The sequence below is a fragment of the Ammospiza nelsoni genome, chromosome 3 (genome assembly GCF_027579445.1).
Source record: "Ammospiza nelsoni isolate bAmmNel1 chromosome 3, bAmmNel1.pri, whole genome shotgun sequence".
NCBI classification, from domain to species: Eukaryota; Metazoa; Chordata; class Aves; order Passeriformes; family Passerellidae; genus Ammospiza; species Ammospiza nelsoni.
In genome coordinates this window covers 45,141,945-45,166,611 of record NC_080635.1, presented here as the reverse complement: position 1 = coordinate 45,166,611, position 24,667 = coordinate 45,141,945, and the positions used below count along the sequence as shown (strand labels likewise).

Below are 24,667 nucleotides of genomic sequence, written 5' to 3'. Positions count from 1 at the left end.
AAAGTCTTAGATAAATGCTAATTATAAAATGACCTCAGAAACTTTAGAAGGAACAGACAGACCTGCTTTTAGCACTCCAGGTGGATTCATTGCTAATTGTGTGTTTTAATTGATGGCACAAATCTTATTGAGTAGGAAGTTACTCAGTGTCGGGCTTCAGCTACAGGGACTAATCAGAAAGCCCCACACATTCTGGGGAATCTGCTGCTACTTTGCTGATGCTGCTGCCCTTTAAGTTGTTATTCCTGTTACGTTTCTGGGGGGGGTGGCAGCTAAAAATTGGCCCATTTGGATTTGTGAGAGTCAGTCTTCTACTAGTGAACAATTATGCAACAGATTAAAGCCCAGCATTTTCTAGAGTCTGCTTGTGTGCCATCTGTTGTCCTGTGGCACAGCATGTACTTCTTCAGGCACTGGCCTCATGGAACCAAAATGTGGGAACAAGCTATGAGGTGAAGTTTTGCTAAAATATGGGACTTTCTTAAGAAAGAATGTTGTCTGAAATCTGGTAGTCCTGTCTGTCAGGGAGTAGCCTGCTTGGTCACAAAGTTATTTCATCTTTTGTAGGCGTGTAAAGACTTACAGACGGGGGGGCCTTGGCAACTGAAACTCAGCAGGTCAGGTTTGGCATTGGCAATAGATGTGCAGTCCTGCCTCAAATGCCAGTTGTCCCCCACCCTTCATCTGTAAGATCTTTGTATGACATGGCTATTCATGGATAGGCCACCCCCAACATAAAACAATCCCCTAACTTTTGATGGGCACAAAATAAGCTGATGTTATTTTCCAAATTAATTGAGGGTTTTTTTAGGGTTTTCAGTTATTCTGTAGACAGATGTCTGAGACATTGCGAACTGCTGATGAGTGGCATGGCATTGTATTTTTGTATTTTGGCACTGGAACAGGGGGCAAAGAGGCCAATTCTGCCAGAGTTGGCTGAATTAAGGTTTTCAGCAGTTATCCTGTAAATTGCCCAGAGTAGAACAGCCAGAAGAGAGCAAGTAGCCTTCCCTGGGAGCAGACTTTTGCTCCATGGCAGCAGGGATTGGAGGCTGATTTTCATCAGGTAAAGGTGATATACTCTGCTTCCCCTGCCCTGCCACAACCCCAAGCCTTCCCTCCACAAAATAAAAAAAGAAAAGGAGGCATCAGTTTGTGCTGAAAAAAGATTTTGCTTTGTTTCTTTTGACTTTTCTACTGATACTTTAGCCATTGTTCCCAGTTTTGTCCAGAAATGTGCAAATATTATATAATTAAGGTGTTTTAGGGTGTCATCACTCCACCACTGTTACTACTGCCACTTGGCAATTCAGAAGGACCCTGCTGTCCTGTTTCTTCTAAGGAATGTTGTTGATGTAAAACAAGCAGAAACCTCTGCCTGCAGAGGTTTTATTCTTTGAATCTGTAAATCTTGTCTAAAAGCTTGCCTGCCTCACAGAGCGCTGCAGAGACCAGGGATGCACATCTTGGCAATTTGTAGCTCTGGGGTGAAGTCGGCACTGCAGGGAGATCAGGTAGCTCTGCTTGCAGCAAAACATGTAATGCAGATGAGCTGTAGCAGATTACTTTAAGTGAAGTAGATTAAAAGGGGGAGAGAGCTGCTTTTGCTCTTCGGTTTGTTCTTTTTCTCTGTGTGTGTCAGCATTCTGTGAATACAAATCTTTATATTGAGTTAATTCCTTCCGTCGTGTTTGTTTGGATCTTTAGCAAAGCAGCAGAGAAGAAAAAAGTATTAAACCTCAGGAATATGGCTGCAAAATCACAGGAATAGGCAGAGATAAAAACGTGTGGGGTTTTTTATTTTGGAGGACTGTTGCTTATCTTATGAAGTGGATTAGTTGAGAATATTCTAAATAACTTCTACTTGGCCTACTTAGTTCCATTCATTGATTTATTCAGGAAGAAAAAAAAAAGAAAAAAGCTGCATTGGTAGCAGAAGATACAAAGCCCAGCTTTCTGTGGAGCTTACTTATTTTAGCTGTGTCCAGTGGAGGTGCTCTGGTGCCTGATATTGCAAGTAAGCCTACACTGCTGTGTTTCTCAGTGCAGCACTAATGAGTCTTTTCTCTGTCCACTCCAGCTGCATGAAATGTGGAGACTTAGTCACTCTATGGACTACATATTATGTCAAATTTCACTGAAAATAACTGGCAAATTTAGTAGTTGATTGGGGACTCATCAATAGAAATATGTTTAGCAAGACTGTGTTTGTTGACAAAATCAAGCTAAATGATCTCTCACTCTTTTCATCTCCTTATAATGAAGCAAATATAATTAACAGCCTAATTTGACATTTTATTGAGAATCAGTCTCATGGGAAGAAGAGGTGCATGTTCATCTTTGTAGTTTGGGGTTTTGAAAAACTTCAAGAGCTGTTGGCTGCTGCTGAGGTGGGTTAAAATCTGAGCAGGGTCAGCTGACTGCCTGTCAGTGGTGACCTCTTTCCATGGCCAGCTCAGCAGGACACACACCTCTGCATCTTTAGTTGTGTCTTCTAATGGCACAGCTTTGTACTCTACATATGCACTTGTTGATTTTTTCCTGTGTCTCTCCCAAACTTTGGTCTGTTGCTGGTTCTCAGTCAAGCCTCACCAGCACTTTCACCCATTTCATGAAAATTGGTGCCTGAGAATCCTGTGAAAGCTTCCTGAAGCTGATACTGAGGTGAAAATCTTTACCAATAAAAGTACAAGTGTGGTCAGATGTCAGAGAATTGTATGGAAGCCAGTCCTTACAAATATCAGAGCCCAAGAAAGCTTCAGTAGGATCTTACCATGAACAATGTGACACAAGGTAGTGATAGACTGGACTTGGTAGCTTGGAGCTGACAGAAGTACTGCTGGCAGCTGCTTGCTTTCATGTGTTTGTAGGTTTTGCTGTGGATTAACAAGCAGGCTTTGTGTATTTATCTCAGGTTCTACTGAGAAGTCCTGGTGTAAGTAATGCAACCAAGGCGCAACTTGGAATAAGTAAGGGTTCAAAAGCAAGGTAGGCAGTGGTAGTGTGACCTTTGGGTTGGAAAGCTTCCTGTCCTTCTCCATACCTTTGGTCTGCAACACTTTAGGGTTTATAATGGATGTGATATGTAGCTTTTTTCTTTTCCTTTTTTTCACCCCCTTCACAAACTACAGAATTTACGTTTTTTTCTTGTCTTTGAAATCAGAAAATATAGAGGTGTAATTGTCTTGCACAAGCAGTTCCAGGTGAGAGCAATGTATATGATATGATACAGTCCAACACTGAAAATTTTGGCCTAAAAGTGCACAGAAATAGAATGGAAGATAAATAGCTTTGGTCCTCAGTGGCAAGTATTGATTGCTTGTCTAAATTGTCACTATTGACTTTGAGGTCAGCAATGTTTTCTCTTAAATTAGGCAGCATCAGAAAATATTTATGCTCATATTGGAATTATTCTTATAAATTTATAATAGCTCTAGTTTTTTCCCTGTACTTCTCACTTTATCTACCTTTTTTAAAATAGTGCAAGTTCAGAGAAACACATATGAATCTATTTTCCTGAAATCTTAGCATTATTCCTATTTTTCCATAGGAAGTAGAAATCTTTACTAACAAGCAAAAAAATGTTTTGTCTGTTTTGTCAAAGTAAGCTTGCTTTTTTTTTTTTCATTTTCAGTGGTTTTAAAAGTAAAATTACATAACTCTTGGGACAGAGAAGACAGACAATCTTCTGAATATAGACCACTGCAATGCTGTTCAGAAAGTAATAGGATATTAATTCTGAAGCATCTGTTACATTAACATTGTTCCCATGTGGATAGTTCATAAGGAAAAGCTTCACTCATTTTAAAACAGAAACTAATTAAAAGTATATTTGATTTGAGTAGCTTATTTTTAGTTTGTCTTTTTTTTAATTCATTCAAGCTAGCTTATGCTATTCTGAGTCAAGTCACTTGTGCCCTTAGTTTTATTTTTCTTTAATTTTGATTTAGTGGGATTGTTCTGCTTCTTGTTAAAAGTGATGTCTTAAAAAAGAAATCTGTGCAAACAGTACCTCATCTGCAGTCCACAAGTCTAGTAGTCATATTAGACCTGTGAACTTTATACTGCAAGGCTTGGAATTAAGGCTGAAGAATAATCAAAGGATTGATGAAGAACAGGGGAAAAAAAGGGATGTGTAAGCAGGGATTTGCTATAGTGTTGTACTTTATAAACATATGTCTGTCTCATGTATCTCTGCTGTCTTGGAGAGATAGTAATTCTTGGCTATGTAATGACCTGGCTATGTATGAGGACATGCAGAGCCTCTGGATAAATTATATTTACCTGCATAGAGGAAAACTAAATTGGTATTTTGATTGAACAGTGTGTTTGATGTATAAGTTTCTTCAGGTATTATATAGGGCACTAGATTTGCTGCTCTGTAGCAAACAAATCTTATTCCTAAACCTCGCCATCAACTCAGTTATGGTTGTTGTTGTAAGAGGTGCAGCAGTAACTTCAGTGAAAAAATGAAGACTGTAACTAATGGCTCATTGCTTGGGAATTTAAGTCGTTCTGAGCCTAAATTGATGGAAGCTTCTTTTAATAGGTTGATGTTCAGCTTAAGTAATTGATAATCTTGTAGCTGCTTTCATTTAAATGAACTTAAATGAACTTAACTTAACCACTTAAGGTGGAACTTAACCTTCTTAGAGAAAATCAGTGTTTGCATAATTAGAACTGAAATATTTAGTGGGAAATAGAATGGGTAAGGTTACCTGTGGAAACATCACTGTAGTTTTTCTGCTTTTGCACTGTTCTGAGAATCAATTCCAGAGCAGTTTTATTTGGCTTTTGGAAATAGTCCTAAAGAACAACAACAAAAAAAATCTTGTTGAAATCTTGATACTGATTCAGCATGGAACAGAGCAAGACCATGGCCTCTCCATTGCCTGCTGAACACTGACAGTGGGATATAAGGCTAGACGGATGTCTGCTGGGATTTGGCACAGCAGTTTTTGTGGCAGATGCTGTGAGGTCCTAGGTTAGTGAGCAATGTAAAAGAACCCATCTATTCACCTTCAAAGTGGAGAAAGGGAATGCTGGTACAGAAGGTGGAGTCTGGATAATAAATCAACTCTTTCTAGTGGGAGTTCACAATACAGACTTGGCAGTGTTTTTAGTCTCTTAATTAGATTCTAAAAAATCTTGTCTGTGCTATACGCAGTTGTTTAAAGTGCACTCACCACTTACATTTGTTTTCTTTATCTGCAGCCCAATGAAAAACATAGTGAGATGAGAGGGAAGTAATCCTTTGCTAAAGTTTAATACAAATCTGTCTTAACTCTAGGATGTCGGATAGATTAAACGAAGCAAATTCACTTTAGCTACTTGCCTGACTGTTTACAGACTCTAAATCAGAGCTTCTCAGGTCTCTATCTGGTCGTAATCCTGCTTGAAATCAAGTTCAGGTTTCATGATCTCTAAATTAAAACAGCACAAGCTAAATCCTGGATTACAAGTATTGGCAGTGGCATCCAGCTTTGAATAAAGCCAGAGCATTCCTGTGTAGGGATGTAACACCCTGTGTGAAGACAGAGTGGTATTCCACTTCAAAAGGTTAGAAATAATGGTCCTTGAGATCCCACACTGAAACTGTGAGGCAGAAAGGTGGTCCCAGCAACTTTAGGAAGCACAGGGAAAATGGGCATGTGAGTGAAGGTTTTGATGTATTGAAAATGTTTCTCTGATTCTGAACCAAGAATACAAAAGTAATACTGCTGCTTGTTTTTAGTGTTTCAGTTCTCTTGCTTTTGAGATGTCCTTTAATCACAGAATTTCAGAATGGTTTGGGTTGAAGGGACCTTAAAGATCATCTAATTTCAACTCCCCTGCCTTGGGCAGGGATGACTCCCACCAGACCTGGTTGCTCAAAGCCCCATCCTACCTGACCTTGAACAATTCCCAGGATTGAGTTAGCCACAACTTTTCTGAGCAACCTTTTCCAGTGTTTTACCACCATCTGAATAAAGAACTTCCTCCCAACATCTAATCTCAGTCTCCCCTGTTTTAGTTTAAAACCCTTTCCCTTGTCCTATCGCTGTCTGCATCGCTCACCCTCCTTTTTGTAAGCCCCCTTTAAGTTCTGGAAGGCTGGAATTAATTATTGCTTGCAACTCAGGCTTGTGGTAATATGTGCATAAAGTAAATATTTGTCACTTTCTCCTTGTAGGTCCGCTGTCCCTCTTTCCTCAATGGAAGCTGAAGCACTATGATGTTGTTGTGGGCGTTTTGTCAGCTCGGCACAATCACGAGCTCCGCAGGGTTATAAGGAGCACTTGGTTCAAGCACCTGAAAGAACATCCTGCCCTGAGCCAACGGTAACCTTCACTGTTCTGTGGTTTGGCCAGGGGGGCAGGGCTGTCATGCTGAAATATCTTGATTTAATAATTTTTGTTTTAAAGTGTTTCCTAGTTTATTCGTTTGTTTGTTTTTTAGCATCTTGTATTCTGATAGATTTTTTTAAAAGTCTGCATAATAGTATATAAGAATACTTCTTGCCTGGGGCTGTAACTACTTTTTATACACTGCTGTTTGCTTTTGCAATTACTTGCCACTGTTTATTAGTGATGTATAAGCCTTTCTGTTTTTTGTGTTGTAATGTATGGTGTGCAGCTTGAATCCTTGGTAATCTAGGATTTTTGAAAGCAGGCAGGATTGCATTTGGTGAGAGAACCACAAAAGCTCTTGCAAACAGCCTCAACTGTAAAGTTCAGATTTATTTCCTACTGAACCAGGTGCACCAAACTGCTGCAGTATGAGTGGCACTTCCTGATTCCTTGCATAGACCTGACAGTGTACAGACAGGTCTGTTTTTGCTGAGAAACTCTGCAGCAGTTCATCCCCAGAAATGCTGCATCCTCACACCTTGGTGCCTGCCTTGCACTGAGAGCATTTTGCTGTTCCCAGATTTGTGTCAGCATGCAGCCTGGAGTGCAGCGCAGCCACCTCAGTCATCTAAAAAGTGACCTTTCATAGCTTATATGGAGTTCTGGGAGGACGTTTAGCTGCTAGGTGAAAAGACAGGCAAAGGTGGATCCTTGCTCTTTGTGCTTACTTGATGTCATCCTACTAAGGAATAACCATGATTGGAGCTGGAGAGGAACCTCTTGTTTTGCTACAGCCCCAAGCTGAAATATTTCATTGTAACAGACAGTCTGGAATCCTTGTTCCTCCTTTGATGCTTATGAGTCTTTTTTCTTACTATTTTTTTCATTGACATTTGAATGCGTAGTATTTAAACAATCTTGAATTAACTAACAAACCCGAGCTAGCAAGGGCAGGTCTCTGGGATCCTTCAGTGTTGCCTTAGGTCTTTTTTCTGTTTAGTGTGCTAGCTGTCTTGTATCTCATTTCTAGCTGCCAATCTTCTTGTGACCTCATAATGTAAAATGTTACTGTGGATTTGGAATTGAGCTCCTATGAGGGGATTCGTGTGGTTGCTCTGCATACCAACTGTCATTGCTGATTTTTAAGAGGTTCAAAATCTGCCTGTGAAAGGCAGGTCAGGGTGATAAAATTAAGTTTATTGAAGATGGAGGGAGGAGGGAAGAGAACTGGTGTTAATAAAAGCAAATTATTTTAGTGTCCTTGTGAAGTTTATAATAGGTGCGCATGGTTGTGCTGTGCCAGTGAAGGACAGAGAAGACCCCTACTCCTGCAAACTTCTGAACATCAGCAACCCAGGTATAGAAGTTGACTTTTAAAAATTCTGTGGTCTGAACTAGAGCTAGTCATCTCTCCTGAGAGTGGTTTGAGGAGTTTCATTGAGACAGCTAGTCTTGAAAACAAATACCTCCTAGAACTTGTTGCATAACCTTCCTGTAGGTACTATGTGCAGGCCAGAAAGGGAGAGATTTCTGGGCATGTGAAGGGCAGTCCATTGACTTCTAATGGATTTGCATTTTTCTTGTGTCACCAGACAGTCTCGCCCATGTACAATACATTTTTATTTGATGTATGTGTTAAATGAAGTTGGAGAGACAAAATGACCTGGCATAGTGTCAAATGTGAATAAAGTAGCAAGGTGACAGTCTTGAGTGTCAGATGGACTTCTCTGGTGACAAAGTGAATTCTCTAAGCAAGTCTGGCTTATTGGTTTTTGATTCTGCTTTAGAGAGAAAACAATTAAGAAATGTGAAATGGAGGAAAAATTTAAATACCATACAAAAATTCCTGACTAAAATTGTATATTTTTCCTGTCTCCTTTTGGATTTTATTTCATTCTTGCTCTTTAATACAAGTTAACTAAAGACTGCTAGGTACCTGAGCCATGACTGAACACAAAATGTAATTTCTGTTACTTTCTCTTTGAATGACAACATCCTCTGTTTCTGAGTATAAACGGTACCTCAGGGCTTAGGTAGGCGATAATGCTGAAAAGCAGACAGCTGAATTGAGTGGAGGTGTGTGCCATTTTGATACATGAATAATTATTTTATTATGCTAATATACATGTATTCATGCAGTCAAATAGCATTTTTGTCTTCCTGCTGTGGATTTATTGTGTTTCTAATCTTTGCCCAGTGGATATGTAGGCATTGAGTTGCAATTGCTATTAGCCTGCAGATTGCTGTATCACTGAAATTTTTCTTGCTGCAATGTGCAGCCCATTGTATTTTCTTTCACTCCAGTGTTTGATTATCCTTGTGCACTTGTTAGCCATGCTAATTAACCAGAATGCTTTGCATGCAGGCAGTGTGCTTTGTGTGTGTCCAGGAACTATGAACTTTTCTCCCCTTACCTCTGGCCTTTCCTTTTCATTCAGTTTTGAATCAGGAAATTGAAGCATTCAGTCTCCCTGAGGACATCCCTTCTGTGCTGTCTGAAGACAGAATTGTCAGTGTGAACTTCCGTGTGCTTTACCCCATTGTCATCACCAGCCTTGGGGTGTTTTATGAGGCTGATGGGGTGGGATTCCAGAGGAACATCACTGTAAAGCTCTACCAGGCAGAACATGAGGTAGAGTGCTGTAGTTATTTTTTGAAAGCATGATATCTCTTTTCTGTGCATTAAGTTCTTAAAGAAAGTGACATGCTGTGTTGGTGAGTTAGAAGAGAAATACTTAACTGACAAGTTTATGAATTATATTTTTCTTCTGTTCCATTTTAAATTCTCATATACATATACAAAGGCACATCCTGGATGAAAAAAGGATGAAATTCCCCAAGTGCTATGTGTTAATCTAGATGCTGTTATGAAAGAGCACTTACATTTAATTCCAATGCACAATTTTTTGTTTGTATTTGGTGTTCTAAATATTGATAGTTATTAAGGAATAAAAATTAAGCTATCTAATATACTTAAAATGCCTGCAGAAACATATATTTAGTGTCTTCAAGCAGAGATGCAGGACAGCTGTAATTTTTTCTTGTCTGACTTCTGGCAAGACATTTTAAGATTTCTAGAAACTGTTACAATTTACTGGTAATAATCAAACTTCATTGATAATTTCCCCCAGTCCCAAGCTGTTATGGGCTTGATAGAATAGCTTTGTGATTTGGAGGGAAAAAAAATTTGAGCAATATTGTTGTATTTGATAGATTACATTTATCTCAATTTGATAGGCCAATTTCAAAACTTCTGCCTGTGCTACAGTAAACTATGACTTCCATGATGAACTTCCAAGGAGTTTGGTTTATAATAGCCGTAATAAAAATAAAGTTATACTGTAATCAAGTTCATGTTTCCTAAATTGTAGAGTTCCTAAATGTTCAGTCTGATAATTTTATTTGCATTAGATTTTTACTTCCAGTGAGGGAGAAAAGTTGGTATCATAAGAGAGCTTGGAAACTCTTTTCTGAAGATTGGAATTTGGCAATACAGAATCTTTTTGTAATTTGTTATTATGGAAGCCATTTTATGGCCTGTATAATGCAGTAGCACTTTTGATGTGTGTTGTGGGATTTTTTTAATCTTGTTTTTTTCCCGTTGTTCACAGGAAGCCATCTTCAGTGCTCGCTTTAGTCCGCCGAGCTGTGGAGTGCAGGTGAACAGATTGTGGTACAAGCCAGTAGAGCAGTTCATTTTGCCAGAGGTATGTGCAGTACCAGAACTGCCAGCAGTTCTTTTAAGTCATCTGGGCAGACTGACTGATAAAAGTGGCCTTGGCTTGAGGCAGAAAAAGGCGAGTGAAAACCTCTAGAATGTTAGTTCACAGAATCCCAGAATGGGTAAGTAGTTGCAGGGATATGCTGAAATCCAGTATTTGTTTTATAGCATCCTATTATCACCGCTAGTTATAAAGCATAAGCCTGGAAAATCTAAATTGATAAAAAATTACTTTGTCAAATAGTAGCAACTTCAGAAAACTTATCTATTTCTGGTTGCATACTGTACCTGCTTTGATTCTGTGGGAGAGTTTACCAGAACATGTGGTGCTTCTTTTCCCCTTCTGCTTTATCAGACATTAGCACACAAGATAGGGAGGGGAGGATGGCACAGGTTTCTAGGGAACAGCTGGAAAAGAGGTTTCTGCATCTGATGGCTTGGACATAACATCAAGATATTGTGTGTTATGTTTGCAGTGACAGGGTTGTTTGTTTTTGGTATAGGGATATGGAACATACTTGTGGCTGCATAGGAAGGAAGAGGATTTAACACAAAAGAAGAATATCGTAGGAAAATACCGTGATGATTTTACAAAAAGGAACAGAATACCCATAGGAAAATAGCGTGATGATTTTACAGTGAAGGTTTAATGAATAAAGGTTGGTGAAGGAGAATTCTAGTTAGCAGACCCTGTCAGGTACAAGGAATTGGTCTCAGTGGACCAGTGATCTCTCACTAGATATCTCAGCTACCATTTTAGACAGATTCCCTTAATTTAAATATTTTCCTGGACTCTTGCTGCTGTTTCTGTAAGTTGTCTTCAAGTCTAGGTTGTTTTATTACTAAAGAAACTGTGTTATGAAAGAATGAAGCAAGAAAAGACTGAAGAGGGAAGAGAGGACAGTTTGGGCCAGTTTATTCCCTGATTTATTCCCCTGGCTCTGTACTAATGAGTGTATTTGGAAATCTATTAATTTTAAGGGGAATCTGCAGCTGACTGATTGATTTATCATCTTAGACAGTGTTTACTGAATACTGTGCAGGTTGTTATGCTGGCAGAAGACCTTTCAGGTGAGCAGACCACTTGCAGTATTTTGTGCATATGCTTTGGCAATCTAATTTCATACTAAAATGATTAAGGGTTTATTTTACGTTTTTAAAAGGAATATTGATTACCCAGTAATTTGGTAGTCTATCAGGTGAGCCTTTTCCCTGTAAGACTTTGTTTTGAGATGCTAAAATTCCAGGCAGTTGTAATTTTGCTATAAATGGTTGCAGTTTTCCTGAAAGGCAGATGGGAAATGCTTCCTTGAGAGAAAGAATATTAGTATTCATATATTTCTTTGTGTGGACTCCCTTAATCTGATGTGTGTCATGCACTGAATGCTTACAGGGTAACACCATGTTTCTAACGTAGATTAATAGGGCTTAGGCACAGCATGCAGTCTCCTGTGATGCTCAGGATGCTGAAGCACACACAGTGATTCAGAAGAGGTGGCAATGCCCACGTGTTCCTGTCTGCTTGTTTGAGAGCACTAAATTTAGTGAACTCTTTAATTGTCACAGGATGCTGTCTGAGGCAGTGTCTATTCTGTCTTTCCACCTTGAAGAAGCAATGGATTGTACAGACTGCTGAAGAGCTTCATTCATGTTGCAGCTGAAGTGCTGCTCTTTCTGCTTGTCTTGGGGAAAGGAAAGGAAAGGAAATGCAGCATTAGAATAAGCATCTGGCAGGCCAGATTGTGAGAGACAGAATCGATTATTCAGCTTTGGAACCACTGAAAGCACAGAACAGCAGAAGCACCAGCAGATAACTAAAACAAACAGGCCTCTTACAGACAGGTCTTAGCAGTGCACTTATTTTGTCAAAAAGCCTTGGGCCATTTGCATGAAGATGGGACTCTACTGCACATATTCTGTATTACTGATGGGGAGTAGTTGGAGGAACAAAAGGCACAGCAGTGTTTAACATTAGGAAAGGAGTTTGGCAGGGCTGCATTATGTCAGTTCACTTGTTCGGTATTCACTGTAAATGCCACTGCGCTCTGGCAGCAACAAGGCTGGAATTTCAATGTGGAAAAACAGATGATGTAGTCTCAGGTGTGCCACTAATGTTTTTGCTTGAAGCATTTTCAGGCTTCAGCTTTCATTAACTGGCTTAGAGTAAGGATAGCTGAGGGCTAAAGTCATTAGAAAATTTGCTTACGAGTCTCTCAAGCTAGAAAATAATGATAGCTTGCAGCCTTAGGACACCTTACACTGAGGTTCACTGGTAGTAACTGATTAAGACTCCTGGTACATTTAAAGTCAGTATCACTAATAGTCAGTGGTGAAAACTGTAATGTTTCTGCTTGCTGAGGCATGAAAGGACTCTTGCTCCTAAAGCGCTCTCCTGTTCACTCAACAACTTTCCAGAGGTTGTGTCTATAAAGAGGACACTGAAGTGTGATTAGAGTCCAATCCCTACAGCAAAAAACATTGGAATGGGAGATGACAGTCACTGCAAAAAGAGAAATTGAGCCACTAGAAAAAGTCTTAATATTGGTTCATTTATTTTGATAAGTGAGAAATAATTAAGCAAACAGCAGAAAGCTGAGTATGAGTCAGCAGTGCCCTGGCAGCCATGAGGCCCAGCCATGTCCTGATGCTGCATTCAGGCACAGCATCCTCAGCCAGGCATGAGAGGGATTGTCCTGCTCTAAGGCAGCCTCACCTCGAGTGCTGGGGGCAGCTTCAATGTAAGAAAGAAAGTGAACTGTTAGGGAGTGCCCAAAGGAGGGCAATGAAGATGGTGAAGGGCCTTGAGGGGAAGGCATTTGAGGAGCAGCTGAGGTCACTTGGTCTGTTCAGCCTGGAGAAGACTGAAGTGAGATCTCACTGCAGTTACAGCTTTCTCATGAGAGGAAGAGGAGGGGCAGGTATTGATCTCTTCTCTGTGGTGAACAGGAAATGGCCTGAAGCTGCATTAGGGAAGTTTTAGGCTGTATATTAGAAAAAGATTCTTCACCCAGAGGGTAGTTGGGCACTGGAATAGGCTCCCTGGGGAGGTGGTCACAGCATCAAGCCAAGAGTTCAAGAAGAGCTTTGTCAATGCTTGCAGGCAGAGGGTGTGATTTGGGAATGATCCTGCAAGGTCAGGAGTTGGATAGGATGATCCTTATGGGTCCCTTCCAATTCAGCTTATTCTGTGATTCTGTGAAACAAGGGGAAGGTATTGAGCATAGAAGTCAGGCTTGAATAAACACTGGCTAGCTCCATTATTAGCTTATAAACCTGGCATTTTAAATAATAGATGAGAGACTTCTGAAGTACACACACAGCTGTCATTAAACACTGAGGCTGCTGCAGATCCTAAGACCTACTTCCAGAAGAAAGAAATAAAGTAAGCTGAACTATAATCTAGACTTAAAGGTGTTTCAGTAGCTGAAGGATTTTTAGAGAAGGTTTCTAGTGTACAAGGAAGATAAAACGGGGAAGAGATTAGAGGTTGGTATAAGTAAACAGACTTCCTACAGCAACAGAGATGCATGTACAAACAAGTTGTTTTTCTGTTCCAACACCCACACTAACAACCAGTGTGTTTCCTATAAAAGTGGGAGAGACAAAATGGAATGTGTTCATCTGGGAGTCAGGAGTATAACAGCCCTACCTTCCATAAGGGAGAAATTGCTTTAAAATTTTTGAAAAATAAGATTCTACCAATACTCTTACTTGTACCACTTACCTCCTGTTCCTTTGCATGTTCTCAAGGGTTGTCATTTTAAAGTTGAGATTAAGTCCTTTCAAATGCAAGAATTTACACACACACACATATATATATTTTATATTTATATACATATGTAAAACATGGAGTGGCATAGCCTAATTTGACTGTTAGAACCAGAAAATTTTGAAGTTATTCACTTGTCTTTTTCTTCCTTACTAGCCAAGATGTGAGGTAAGACTTCTGTGAGTCCTACAGTAGCTTGTGATGCCTTTGCTGCCATAAAGGTGGCCATAATTTTCTTTGAGTTTTGCTGGTGTCAGGATCCAGTCTCTGATCTCTGTTTGGCAGATAACGATAAAAGCTGAGCTTGTTTCCAAATCTGTTTTAATGTATTCCCTTTGTAACGCAGATTTTACATTTGATTTTTAAAAACTCACTTTGGGTCACCTTTAAATGCTGTTTTGATGATTTTAGAAAGCCAAAGTCTTTTATGATATGCTCCTGTCAAAAGTTAATATAGTCTTAATGATTAGTTTTAAAAGAATGATTACATGTTACTGAGTTTCACAGATCTGTTTCATTTGTGTGTAATTTATTTTTATTGAAGTGTAAGTAAAACATTTATGTTATGCGCTCAAGCTAAATCTTGTGTGAAGTTGACTATTGTAAAATAATTTTAATGAGCCCAATCTGTTTGACTTCCATTTTTTTAAAGTCTTTGTATACCTGCATAACTGTATTTTGCTCTCTTACCAGAGTTTTGAAGGTACCATTGTGTGGGAGAGCCAGGATCTTCAGGGCTTGGTTTCAAGAAACCTTCATAAAGTGATGGTGAATGATGGAGGAGGTGTTTTCAGAGTCATTACAGTGAGTCCCATCACCTTCCTTTCCACCATGTTTCTATTTTTCCTATAACTGTTGAGAATTTAGCATTTTCCTGTGTTTCTCTGTGTAAATCATTAATTTAGTTGGGCTTCTCCTTTTGTCTCAGAAAAGAAGTTTTGCTTTGCCTTCTTGCAAAAAAATTACACTTGTAAGTGGCATTTTATTTTGAGAGGAGTAAAGCTGTCATTGTTTTTGTGAGAATGTGAAGCAGTGTCAGTATATCAGAGATGGCAAAATGTCATCACAGGGTCAAAAATCCTGTGCTAAAATCCCAACTGATGGGATAAAGTCTGGGTATTTGCTTTTTGGCAGTGTCTCTTTTCATGTCAGATTGTTGCTTGCCTAAACATCCTGTGTCATTGTAATTTAGCCAGAATAATTTTGCATTTTGCTGTCAACTTTGAAACTAGTTTCCTGAAAGTTTCAGTGGTACTGCTAGTTCTGGGTGAAATTTAAAATGCCACAAAATTTTAGTTAAAAATCTTAGTCTTAATGTTCCATGGCACATGGTGTGATTCTTGAGGTGATCCTGTGCAGGACCAGGAGTTGGACATCAATAATTGTTGTGGGTCCCTTCCAACTCAGGATGTTCTGTGGTTCTGTGATTATGCCAGTGCCTGAACCAGCAGAGCTTTAAATTAATTTCATTCTTAGTTGCCAGAAAACTTCACACCTTGAAATCAGAGGGGAAAACTCATCAATAATGAGAGACAAATTAATCTGTTAATTTCAATTAATCTGTTCCTAACAGGCAGGGGAAGGGTCACTGCCTCATGAACTCACAGAAGGAGTGGAGGGAATAGCAGGTGGTTTTATCTACACTATTCAAGGTAAGGCCACAAAACGTAGCATGATATTTGATGTGATGGTAAAACAGGTAATTTAAATTACACTGCTGAGTATAATTTCTGCTGCCTTCATGAACTTAGTCACTCTAGGTTTTCTTTTAGCAGAAACATTCTCTTCCTGGCTCTTTTATGCTTTAAGTCAATATTCTGATGTGGTTCCTTTGCTTGCCTTTTGTCAGCCACTCCAGTTGACTTGCATTCCTTTGTCTTTTTATCTAGACTCTCCTTCTTGTGTTTTGTTACCCAAAATCGAGTTAAAAAATGTCATGTACTGAAATCTTTCCCTGATATTTTTCACACTTTTTTTCCAGTTCTGTTGCAGTTAGAGGTACTGTATCACAATGTTTAACAATATGGACAAACAGTTCCTATCCCTGTTGGTGTCCTTTTGCACCTATTTCAGCAGAATGTTGAGATTTTAGAGGAGGTCTTTCCAATTTCTAAGATTTTGACCACATAGTACTGGAACCAATGTGTTCTTATTGGTCCAACATAAGCATTGAGTGTTATTGCTGTGTTTTTGTAGCTAGGCCTGGCAGATACAATTGGGCAGTCCTGTTGTCTTGTCTGCTGTGTAGGAGCCTGAATTGAGGTGTGTGCTGAAGCCCTTCCATTATGTTTGACAAACTTTTCTTCAGTACCACAAACTACCTCCTTATCTGCAATATATTTTTAGCTTTTACCTGCAGTTATGTGATGTGGTTCAGCAGGGATCATCGGTGCTACATCAAAGCAATGCCTATTTGATTATATTTAGCATAGCATTGTTTGTGTTTATTTTTTATGCTAAATACATATACTTAGGAGGAACTGACAGTGGCCTTTTTACTCTACAGTAAGAGAAATAGTGAAGTCCCAGACTGATCTTAATATTAAGGAACCTTAGAAAGTTGAATTCTTTTATTACTGAAGAGGAAGAGAATACTTTTTTACTTTAATGTTTTAATGTCAGGCCTTATACAAAAAATATTTGTTGTTCTGCAACTTAAACTATTTTGTAGAAATTTTAAAATTAATTGTAGGATTTTCATAACCCCATTAATTTGAATGCTTCTTCAGATTCATTTTGTCAATGTGTACCCTGTATGATCCAAGAGAAATGTGAAATAATATGTATCTTTGTTTAATAATGGTTCTTTCTGTTTCTTTCAGAAGGTGATGCTCTTTTAAAAAGCCTCCATACTCGCCCAGAAAGGTTTGCAAGTCACATTAAAAACCTTGAGAAGGAAGATGCTTTATTGAAGGAAGAAAGCAGCATGTATGATGACATTGTTTTTGTAGATGTGATTGACACTTACAGAAACGTTCCCTCCAAACTGCTGAACTTCTACCGATGGTAAGTAGAAAAGAAAGTATTTTCTTATTTTCTCGTAGGAATGGTGCTGTTTGTAGTGCAAGATGATCTAGCAGATCATGTTACTTGATAGGTTCCATGAAATACATGCCTTATGTGTTTTACTTCATTAAGTTGTATTTCTGTCTCAGCACTTTGCATGCATGTAGTGAGTAAAATGGCAGTGCCTGTTGTTTTTTTAATGCTGACCTTTGGTGCTTCAAATCTGCACAAGCTGGCAAGACAGGCTTCTGCTGTAAGAGTCCAGGTGTAAAAATTTTCATTTCTCCTGGTAATTTCTTTTCATTTGTATCTAACTGAAAACTAGCAGTTGTAGTATTTTAAAGGATGGCTTTTGGCCAGTTTGTGTACTTGCTCAGTGTTTCAGTTTGTGGCTGTTGCTCCAGTCCCATAATGATCGTGATGGGCCTTTGCTGGACTCTCCGCCCAGTATGGCCATGTCCCTCTTGTACTGAGGAGTCTAAGACTGCACATGTTGTCCAGATGTGGCCACACCAGTGCTGAGTGGAGGGGAAGGACTGGGAGCATGTGTACAGCACGGACAGAAGGCTGATAGGAAGAGTTTTCATAGTGAAATGCATTGTCTGTGTTAATCCAGTAAGTTTCTACCTCTAAATTTGCAGTGATTTCATTATTCTGAGATAACTGTTTCAGTTAATTGATGCTGCTGTGGAGTAAGAAATACAGTTGACAGTTGTGCTTTATCCAAAATTCAGTTTAGTTGCTTGCAAGATTATGCACTTATGTCACAAATTCCATGGCTATGAATGTAACTGAAAAACTGAACATGCTTTCAGTTCTAAAAGGAGGTTTGCATGTCAACACTTAGATCTTTGTGATAATTTCTTACAGATTAGCAATTTTTCAAGATTTAGTAAGAAAAGGCTTTTAAAAATACCCTTCTTGTTGTAAGAAGTTATCCTTACAAATGTTTGTAACCAACCCAGCCATGATCCCTAGAATCTTAAGCTGTTTCGGTTATTTTATGTGTGTCATGTTCAACCATTTCAGACAGGTAAAGATAACATTTTTCATGTTTGAAGGGTGCATTTACAGAGAAAGAGTACGGACAGAGTTGTTTCCACAGATGTTTTTTACCACCTACAACCTTCTCATTGCCCTTGAACTGAGTGTCTTATCCTGAAAGTAAGCTACTGATATGTAGCCAATGGCTTTTAACAGCTGTGCTGCCATCAGCATCAGGGATTCATATCCTTCTGAGGTCAATACTGCTTAAGATGCTTTCATTAGTAAATCCACCATCTGTCCTGGAGAACAAAACTTCAAATTTGTTTTCTTCTGCTCATACACAAGTCCATGTTGTAAGATCATCATAGGACACAGCTGCATCTCCTTTGAAGGACAAGCAGTTAGCCTTGGTCCAAAAAAAAAAATTTTTAAAAGTCAAGGGTAGCAAAGATGTTCCTTCCCTCTTGCTCCCCTCCCACATCCCAAAAACCCCTTGCAGAGCATGCTGTCTGTAGTTTGTGGTGTGCAGCTCAGCATCTCATCACTTTCCTTTTTGGCTACAGGACAGTGGAATCAACGAGTTTTGACTTGTTGCTGAAGACGGATGATGACTGTTACATTGATTTGGAAGGTGTTTTTAACAGGATAATGCAGAAAAAATTGGACAGGCCAAACATTTGGTGGGGAAAGTAAGTTGTTTTTTAAAATTACCTTTAAGAGATCGTTACCATTTCTTTATGAATGGTTTAGTGATTTAAGTCTGTTTTAATGTGGGTTCCCCTCCTAAGCCTAAGGAAGCCAGCTTGTAAAAAGCAGGACTTCTGTATGTGTTAAACTTTGAATCTCAGAATCAGAAATCTGTCCTTTACAATAACTTTCCAGAGTATGCCTTTACAGTGATTTAAACTTGCTGAATATCTTGCCTGGTTTTAAAATGTGTTGTAGACATCTTTGTCATGGTACTTAAGTAAATAAGAATTTTCCAGCAATATAGCGAAGTTAAAAGTACGTAGTACAGAACTATAAATACTACTTTTTGTAATGTCACTGAGTTTTCTTGTGGGCTTGAGGAAATGGGGTAAATGAGAGAAACAAAGTTTCTGTTATGGTCTGTACTTTATTGTAACAGCTGTGAAATTCAGGCATTGCTACCCACTTCTGCTGTATGAAATAGCAGATCTGATTAATAAATTTTTGACTGAACTCATGAACAACCAGGAGGATCAAAATAGCCCATATCTTCCCTTCCATCCATGGAATGCATGGCAGCTCTGGTATGAAATCCAATATAGCAGGAACTCTGTGCTACTACAGCATTCAATACAGCATAATGGTACAATGTGCCTTCCTGTTGCCTTCTGCTCATTGAAGAAAAACAGGCCTTTGCTGCTTTGCTCCACAAATCTGATCCTGCCTGTTGCTTATAAAGCAATTTAATAAGGTGCGTGGTCAAGTGTGTGAAATAGTTGGTTATCTTGTGATTATCTCAAAGATCTTAGGAGTGACATCTTTTGGTATAAATTCTTTAATAGTCACAGTCTTCAGGTCAGGCAAGTGTGATATGTAGGGAGCAACACTGAAATAACTATGGAAGTATAAAATGATTCTCAAAGCAGATGCTTCTCAGTCTGGAGGGGTTTGAACTCTTTGTGCTGTGATTCAATGGAGTGGAAGGTACTGTGCCTAAAGTGAATTCAGGTGTCAGATGAGACTTTCATTTACTTTGTGCTTTAATATGTCAGCTTCAGTTGAGAATGGGCAGAATCTGATGACATACCTGCCACTCAGCTGTGATTGATTCCTCCCTTTCGGGGCTGTTGTCTGATGTGACAGTTCTTAGTAGCTCACTGAAGCTTTCAGCTGCTTGTGCTCATGACTGGAAATCAGCAATGCTGAACCTCTTTGTGCAACAGGGGCAGACCCTGCTGCATTGACACAGTTATGTCTCCTAGCTGTGGCTGCATGAAGTGTTAGTGAGGCCAGAGGAGTGCAATAGCAGCTGGTTCCCAAACAGGAAAGCAGGTTGCTTTTCACGTGGCAGTTTGGCAGGGTCCCTAGCGCTGCACAGCGCCGCAGCGAGCTCTGCCACGCTGGGAGTGTCTGGGGAGACTCTGCAGCCAGAGACTGCTTCCTGCAGGCCTCTGGAGGGAATAAAGCCTTCCTTAGAGAACACCACTGCCAGGAAGAGTTCTTTTGTAATTCAGTGATGGCAGCCTTTGAACATCTCCTTTGTTGAGCTTCATTTGGAAAACAGCTTAGAGAAGGTAGTACTGCTTCCTGATTTTTAAGCAGCCACTAGCTTTAACAGGAAAATGGGTTGCACAACATCACTGTCTGCATGCCTGCTGGAGGCACTGCCCTTGTGTCATGTTGATTGATTAACCAAAGGGGTTAATTAGCAGGAGACAAATGGGCCCATTACAAAATAGGTAAGGATGTGTGTGCTTACCTAGTTCAAAACCCAACAGCAAGGCATAGATGCTGAGGACCTGAATGTCAATGTTGCTTTGGTTTCTGTTTAGAAAACTTTCTCTTATTATCCAAGATTGAGACCAAACAACAGTTACAATTTCAGCTTTGTGCCCTAGAGAAATAAGACTAGGAGCTATAATTAGGATCACCTACTTCTTTCTCTCAGTTGTTTATCAGTATTACTTCAGTTATCAGTGCTCATAGGTTCCACAGAGGCCTCTCTATAAACATCTCATGTCTAGCATGTCTTCAGTTTCAGACTAAATTGGGCAGTTGATCGAACGGGGAAGTGGCAAGAACTGGAGTATCCAAGTCCTGCATATCCAGCCTTTGCTTGTGGGTCTGGCTATGTCATCTCCAACGACATTGTGCAGTGGCTGGCAAGCAACTCTGAAAGATTAAAAACGTACCAGGTAATAAAGATTAGTTCAGTTTTTCTGTGTTGAAGTGGTCTGGGGAACCACATGTACTGGATGGGTCAGAAAGAATATTGCTCAAGTGTTAGTGTTGGGTTCTCCTGGCTCATGTGGGCTTCTGCCGTGTTTTTGGTTGCTAGGTTTAGTGCCTGTTCTAATTCAAAGCACAGATGTTTGGGACTGAAAACCTCTGGAGGTGTAATCTTGGTTTTTGTACTCTGTTTCTGTAAGAACAGTGTATTGTTATGGGAAAGGTGGAAGGATTATTTTAACACCCCTGCAGTAGTCTGGCGTAGGTTTTTGTAGTTACTGTTCTTTACTGCTTGTAGATGATGCAACTCATTCCAGGTCACAGTCATGCTTTATGCTTTCTTGGTGCTCATATCTGTATTTTTTATTTTCATCTCAGGGTGAAGATGTGAGCATGGGCATCTGGATGGCAGCTGTAGGACCCAAGCGGTATCAAGTAAGTCTGAAGGAATCGTCTGACCTTACAGAAAGAGGAGATGGCTGCTGTTCCAAGTAGCATAAAACAGGAGAAATGGTGGTTTTTTTTTGAATTGGAATAACCATTGAATTAAAATCCAGAGGGAAAAAAAGTCTTTTAAAGATGTATTTAAAAGAAAAACCACAAAACTGCCACAAACCACCTGCAGACTCCATCCCTACCCCCAAGTTCTCTGAATAGGTCTAGAAGATCAGTTTGGGATCTTTGTGTGCAATGTTTGTTGCTGGAAACAATAAACACCTGATTCTTGGAAGTGAAGATTGTTGTAGACTACATACTTTCTAAGAAAAACTATTGAAATATTTCTCTCTCTCTTGACAGGATGGTCTCTGGTTGTGTGAGAAGACGTGTGAGAGTGGCATGCTGTCTTCCCCCCAGTACTCGCCCCAGGAGCTGGGAGAGCTCTGGAGATTAAAGGAACTGTGTGGAGATCCATGTAGATGTGAGGAAAGATGATGGACTTGCCTTGGAAAACAGGGTAGTGTATAATGATCATGGAAAAGTGTACATTTGGATTCATTCCTGGAACAATAAGAAATACTAAGGTACCTTTTAATGCTGGGTTTCAACTAAAGTATAACAATATTTGCACATCCCTTTTGATAATTACAAGTGGACTGATACTATTCATTTTCTATAGTATAGATGTTGATCACACAAAAACCAAAATGTTCAAGATTAAAAAAAAATCCTTTTTATATAAAGTCAAAGACCTACTTGTAATTAATAAATGCACATAAGAATGCCAACTAGCCTGTCTTTTGTAAATTGAAGCACTACTGATTTGATTCAGTATAGGGCTGTTCCAGGCTCCTGTGAGAGTTGTGCTCAGCAGCTGGTAAGTCTTGCTGCAGCACATTCTGTGCTGTCTGAGGGGCTGCCCTCACCTGTGCAGGGACAGGGACAGCAGTGGGGGCTAGGATTTGTGATTAGTTTGTTTATATCAATCATTGTCATTTTAGATAAAAATTAAATCAAGGTTTGCTTATACCAAATCTTAAAGTACTGCAAACTTGGCCTGATTTAGGAGGGATTTCTGAGAGCTCATTCTGAATAGATATGAATCTGAGGGTACACAAGTGAAAGTAAAATAAGCTTGAGGAACAGCACGCTAAAGATTGTAAAATAAATAGCAATGCCTTGCAGTGTGCTGAGAACTTATTTATAATGTGGTATGTTAACACTGTAGGGTAGAAGAAAGGTCTGGCAGATTTTGACCTTAATCATCTAAGGTAGATACTTCTAAAATTACTGCTGTGTTTTCTTCACTATAAGGTCGTTGGATGTAGGTGAAAACAAAGAGGAAGTGGCCTCTCAGTGCAGCACTGATCTTGTCTTGATGGCAAAGAGATCACAACTCAACCCTGTACTCGGTTCAGTAAAGCAAATTCTCACTGCTGCTGGGGGAAGGCAGTACAAAATCTTGGCAAAAGGGTGACCTTGAGTTTTATTTAATGGAAGCATTTAAGCACAGTTTGGTAGCTCTCCAGTAGGACAAATGAGCAGATGTTTTCATGGAGGCTGATGATCAAGTTGAGGAGTTGAAAGTACAGTTGTACAGCCCTTTGGTGCCACGTGTGTGAAACTCATATTCACCTGTATGTCTGTTCAGGCACAAGCTGTCCGTGTGTCTGTCTCTCTTCTGCAGTTCTTGTGTCAGCTTTTCCTTCAGTCCAGAGAGAGAATCCCATCTTTACCACCGTACTAACACACAGTCTCCACTTTCTATTGAGTAAAACTGCAAAGGCTTTAAGTCATTGTCTAGTTCAACTTCTTTTCCTTCCAGCTAGAATGAGAAAGCAAAAAAACCCCTAATCAGACTTACACTGAAATCCCTTCATGTAAACCAAATAGCAGGCAGTTGCAGTCAGGGAGAATCTGTCATATTACAGAAATGAAATGAGGTCCTAAATGACAGCACGAAGACAGCTCTCCTCAAGTGAAATGAATTTCTTTATATAGTATTTTAGAACATGCTATGGACCTTTAGCAGCATGGAATATTTTGTTTTTCAATATCTGTTTTTAACTCACTTTAGAACTTTTGTAGGACAGTTTCAGGTCTGAACCAGGAATTTTAAACAGGCGATACAGCAGTCCTTTGACCTTCTGAATAGTCATAGACTCTGTTGAGGGGAGAGAAGAAAAGTTATTAGAAAAATGCTGCTGCCACTGAGCTGTAGCAAAGTACCAGTGTTTCACTTTACTTGCTTATAGCAACAGTGAAAGGCTGTATTGCTGCTTCAGTTCTAACACTGCAATAATGTCTAAGGTACCTGAAACCATATCTGCTACTGTCAAGTGGAAAATGGTTTCACCTGTGGTGGACAGGGCAGGATGTGCTGCTACAGAGTAAGCGCTTTGATCCCATACACCAAATTAAATGTTACGGCTTCATAATTTACCTTTTCTGAGTCTGTATTTCTACATGCCAAACTAAGTGACCTTTGGGACACACACCAGCCAGGTTCTGACTACTTGCATCTGGCAACTGTTCCTTGCAGTTTTGCATTACCAGGAATTGGCTTTCCCAGCACAAGTAAGGAAATGGCAGGGTGGAACTAGTGACATTCTTAGGAATGGTATTGAGTATTAGTCCCAAACACATTGTCAGCAGAATTGTTTATATTATGAAGTCAGTTATAGGAAGGGGTATTTTTTTGTAATGGATCTTGAATGAGTAGATGTAGTTTGTTCCAGAGGTGATACCTGTGTTTGCAATAGATAAACTCAGTATTTTGGTTGAACTTTCACTTCTTTTGAAGCTTTATCTAAAGGCACAGCAATAGCGAGTTACTCCTGTAATACCACACATTGTACTTAGACAAATATTTTTCTATCAAACATTTTTGTAAAAGCTGTATCTATCTGATTTTATGCAAGTTGTGATAATAAATGTGATTTTTATTTTAGAATAAAGCTTGAATTCTTCTTTTCTCTCAGACTTCATTCTGACACATCTTTCCAAAACATCAGCTTAATTTAGAATGGTGTTATTCATTCTGGTATCACCACAGACACTAAAACTTCAAAGGATGAATTTGATGGAGGTCAGAACTGGACTTCTAACTTCATGGATTAGATACTATGCCTCAATATCTAGATTGACACACTGTGTGGTTGCCTCTTAAGACTTCATGTTCTGGTTACTTGGTTAACACATCCACCAGATATCATCCCTGTTAATAGGCCTTTAATTGCCTCAGAATATTAAACATGAAACCAGCAGCAGAGCATCAACTTCCCAACAAAGCATCAACTTTTCATCTTTGAACTGGACTGAAAGTAAGTATGAAGGCCAGAAGAACTATGACTTCTCAAATAATTTCTGTCTTTGTCATTTCTTTATATGACAGAGGAAAAGCTTTCAGGAGCTGACAAAGCCAGAGGCAGCTGCCATTCTTTAATACAGTTGTTTGAAAAGGAGCAATGAAACAACTACTTGAATATAAGCCAAGAG

At 39.4% G+C, this 24,667-nt stretch overlaps 2 protein-coding genes across 4 annotated transcripts in view; one reads left to right on the top strand and one right to left on the bottom strand.

The window, feature by feature from the left end:
- Window positions 1–24,126, top strand: part of B3GALNT2 (beta-1,3-N-acetylgalactosaminyltransferase 2) — a 30,126-nt gene extending 6,000 nt beyond the window's left edge. For both annotated transcript variants that reach the window (XM_059469707.1, XM_059469706.1), the window contains 11 exons: window positions 6,173–6,320; window positions 7,586–7,686; window positions 8,768–8,961; window positions 9,941–10,036; window positions 14,513–14,623; window positions 15,393–15,471; window positions 16,642–16,825; window positions 18,376–18,501; window positions 20,538–20,697; window positions 21,110–21,166; window positions 21,530–24,126. In XM_059469707.1, coding sequence (XP_059325690.1) covers window positions 6,173–6,320; window positions 7,586–7,686; window positions 8,768–8,961; window positions 9,941–10,036; window positions 14,513–14,623; window positions 15,393–15,471; window positions 16,642–16,825; window positions 18,376–18,501; window positions 20,538–20,697; window positions 21,110–21,166; window positions 21,530–21,664 — 1,391 coding nt within the window. In that variant the 3' untranslated portion in view covers window positions 21,665–24,126. The remainder of the gene's footprint in view (window positions 1–6,172; window positions 6,321–7,585; window positions 7,687–8,767; window positions 8,962–9,940; window positions 10,037–14,512; window positions 14,624–15,392; window positions 15,472–16,641; window positions 16,826–18,375; window positions 18,502–20,537; window positions 20,698–21,109; window positions 21,167–21,529) is intronic.
- Window positions 22,632–24,667, bottom strand: part of TBCE (tubulin folding cofactor E) — a 49,716-nt gene continuing 47,680 nt past the window's right edge. For both annotated transcript variants that reach the window (XM_059469705.1, XM_059469704.1), the window contains exons 16-17: window positions 23,242–23,333; window positions 22,632–22,994 (exon numbers count right to left, since the gene is read on the bottom strand). In XM_059469705.1, the coding sequence (XP_059325688.1) occupies window positions 22,902–22,994; window positions 23,242–23,333 (185 nt within the window). In that variant the 3' untranslated portion in view covers window positions 22,632–22,901. The remainder of the gene's footprint in view (window positions 22,995–23,241; window positions 23,334–24,667) is intronic.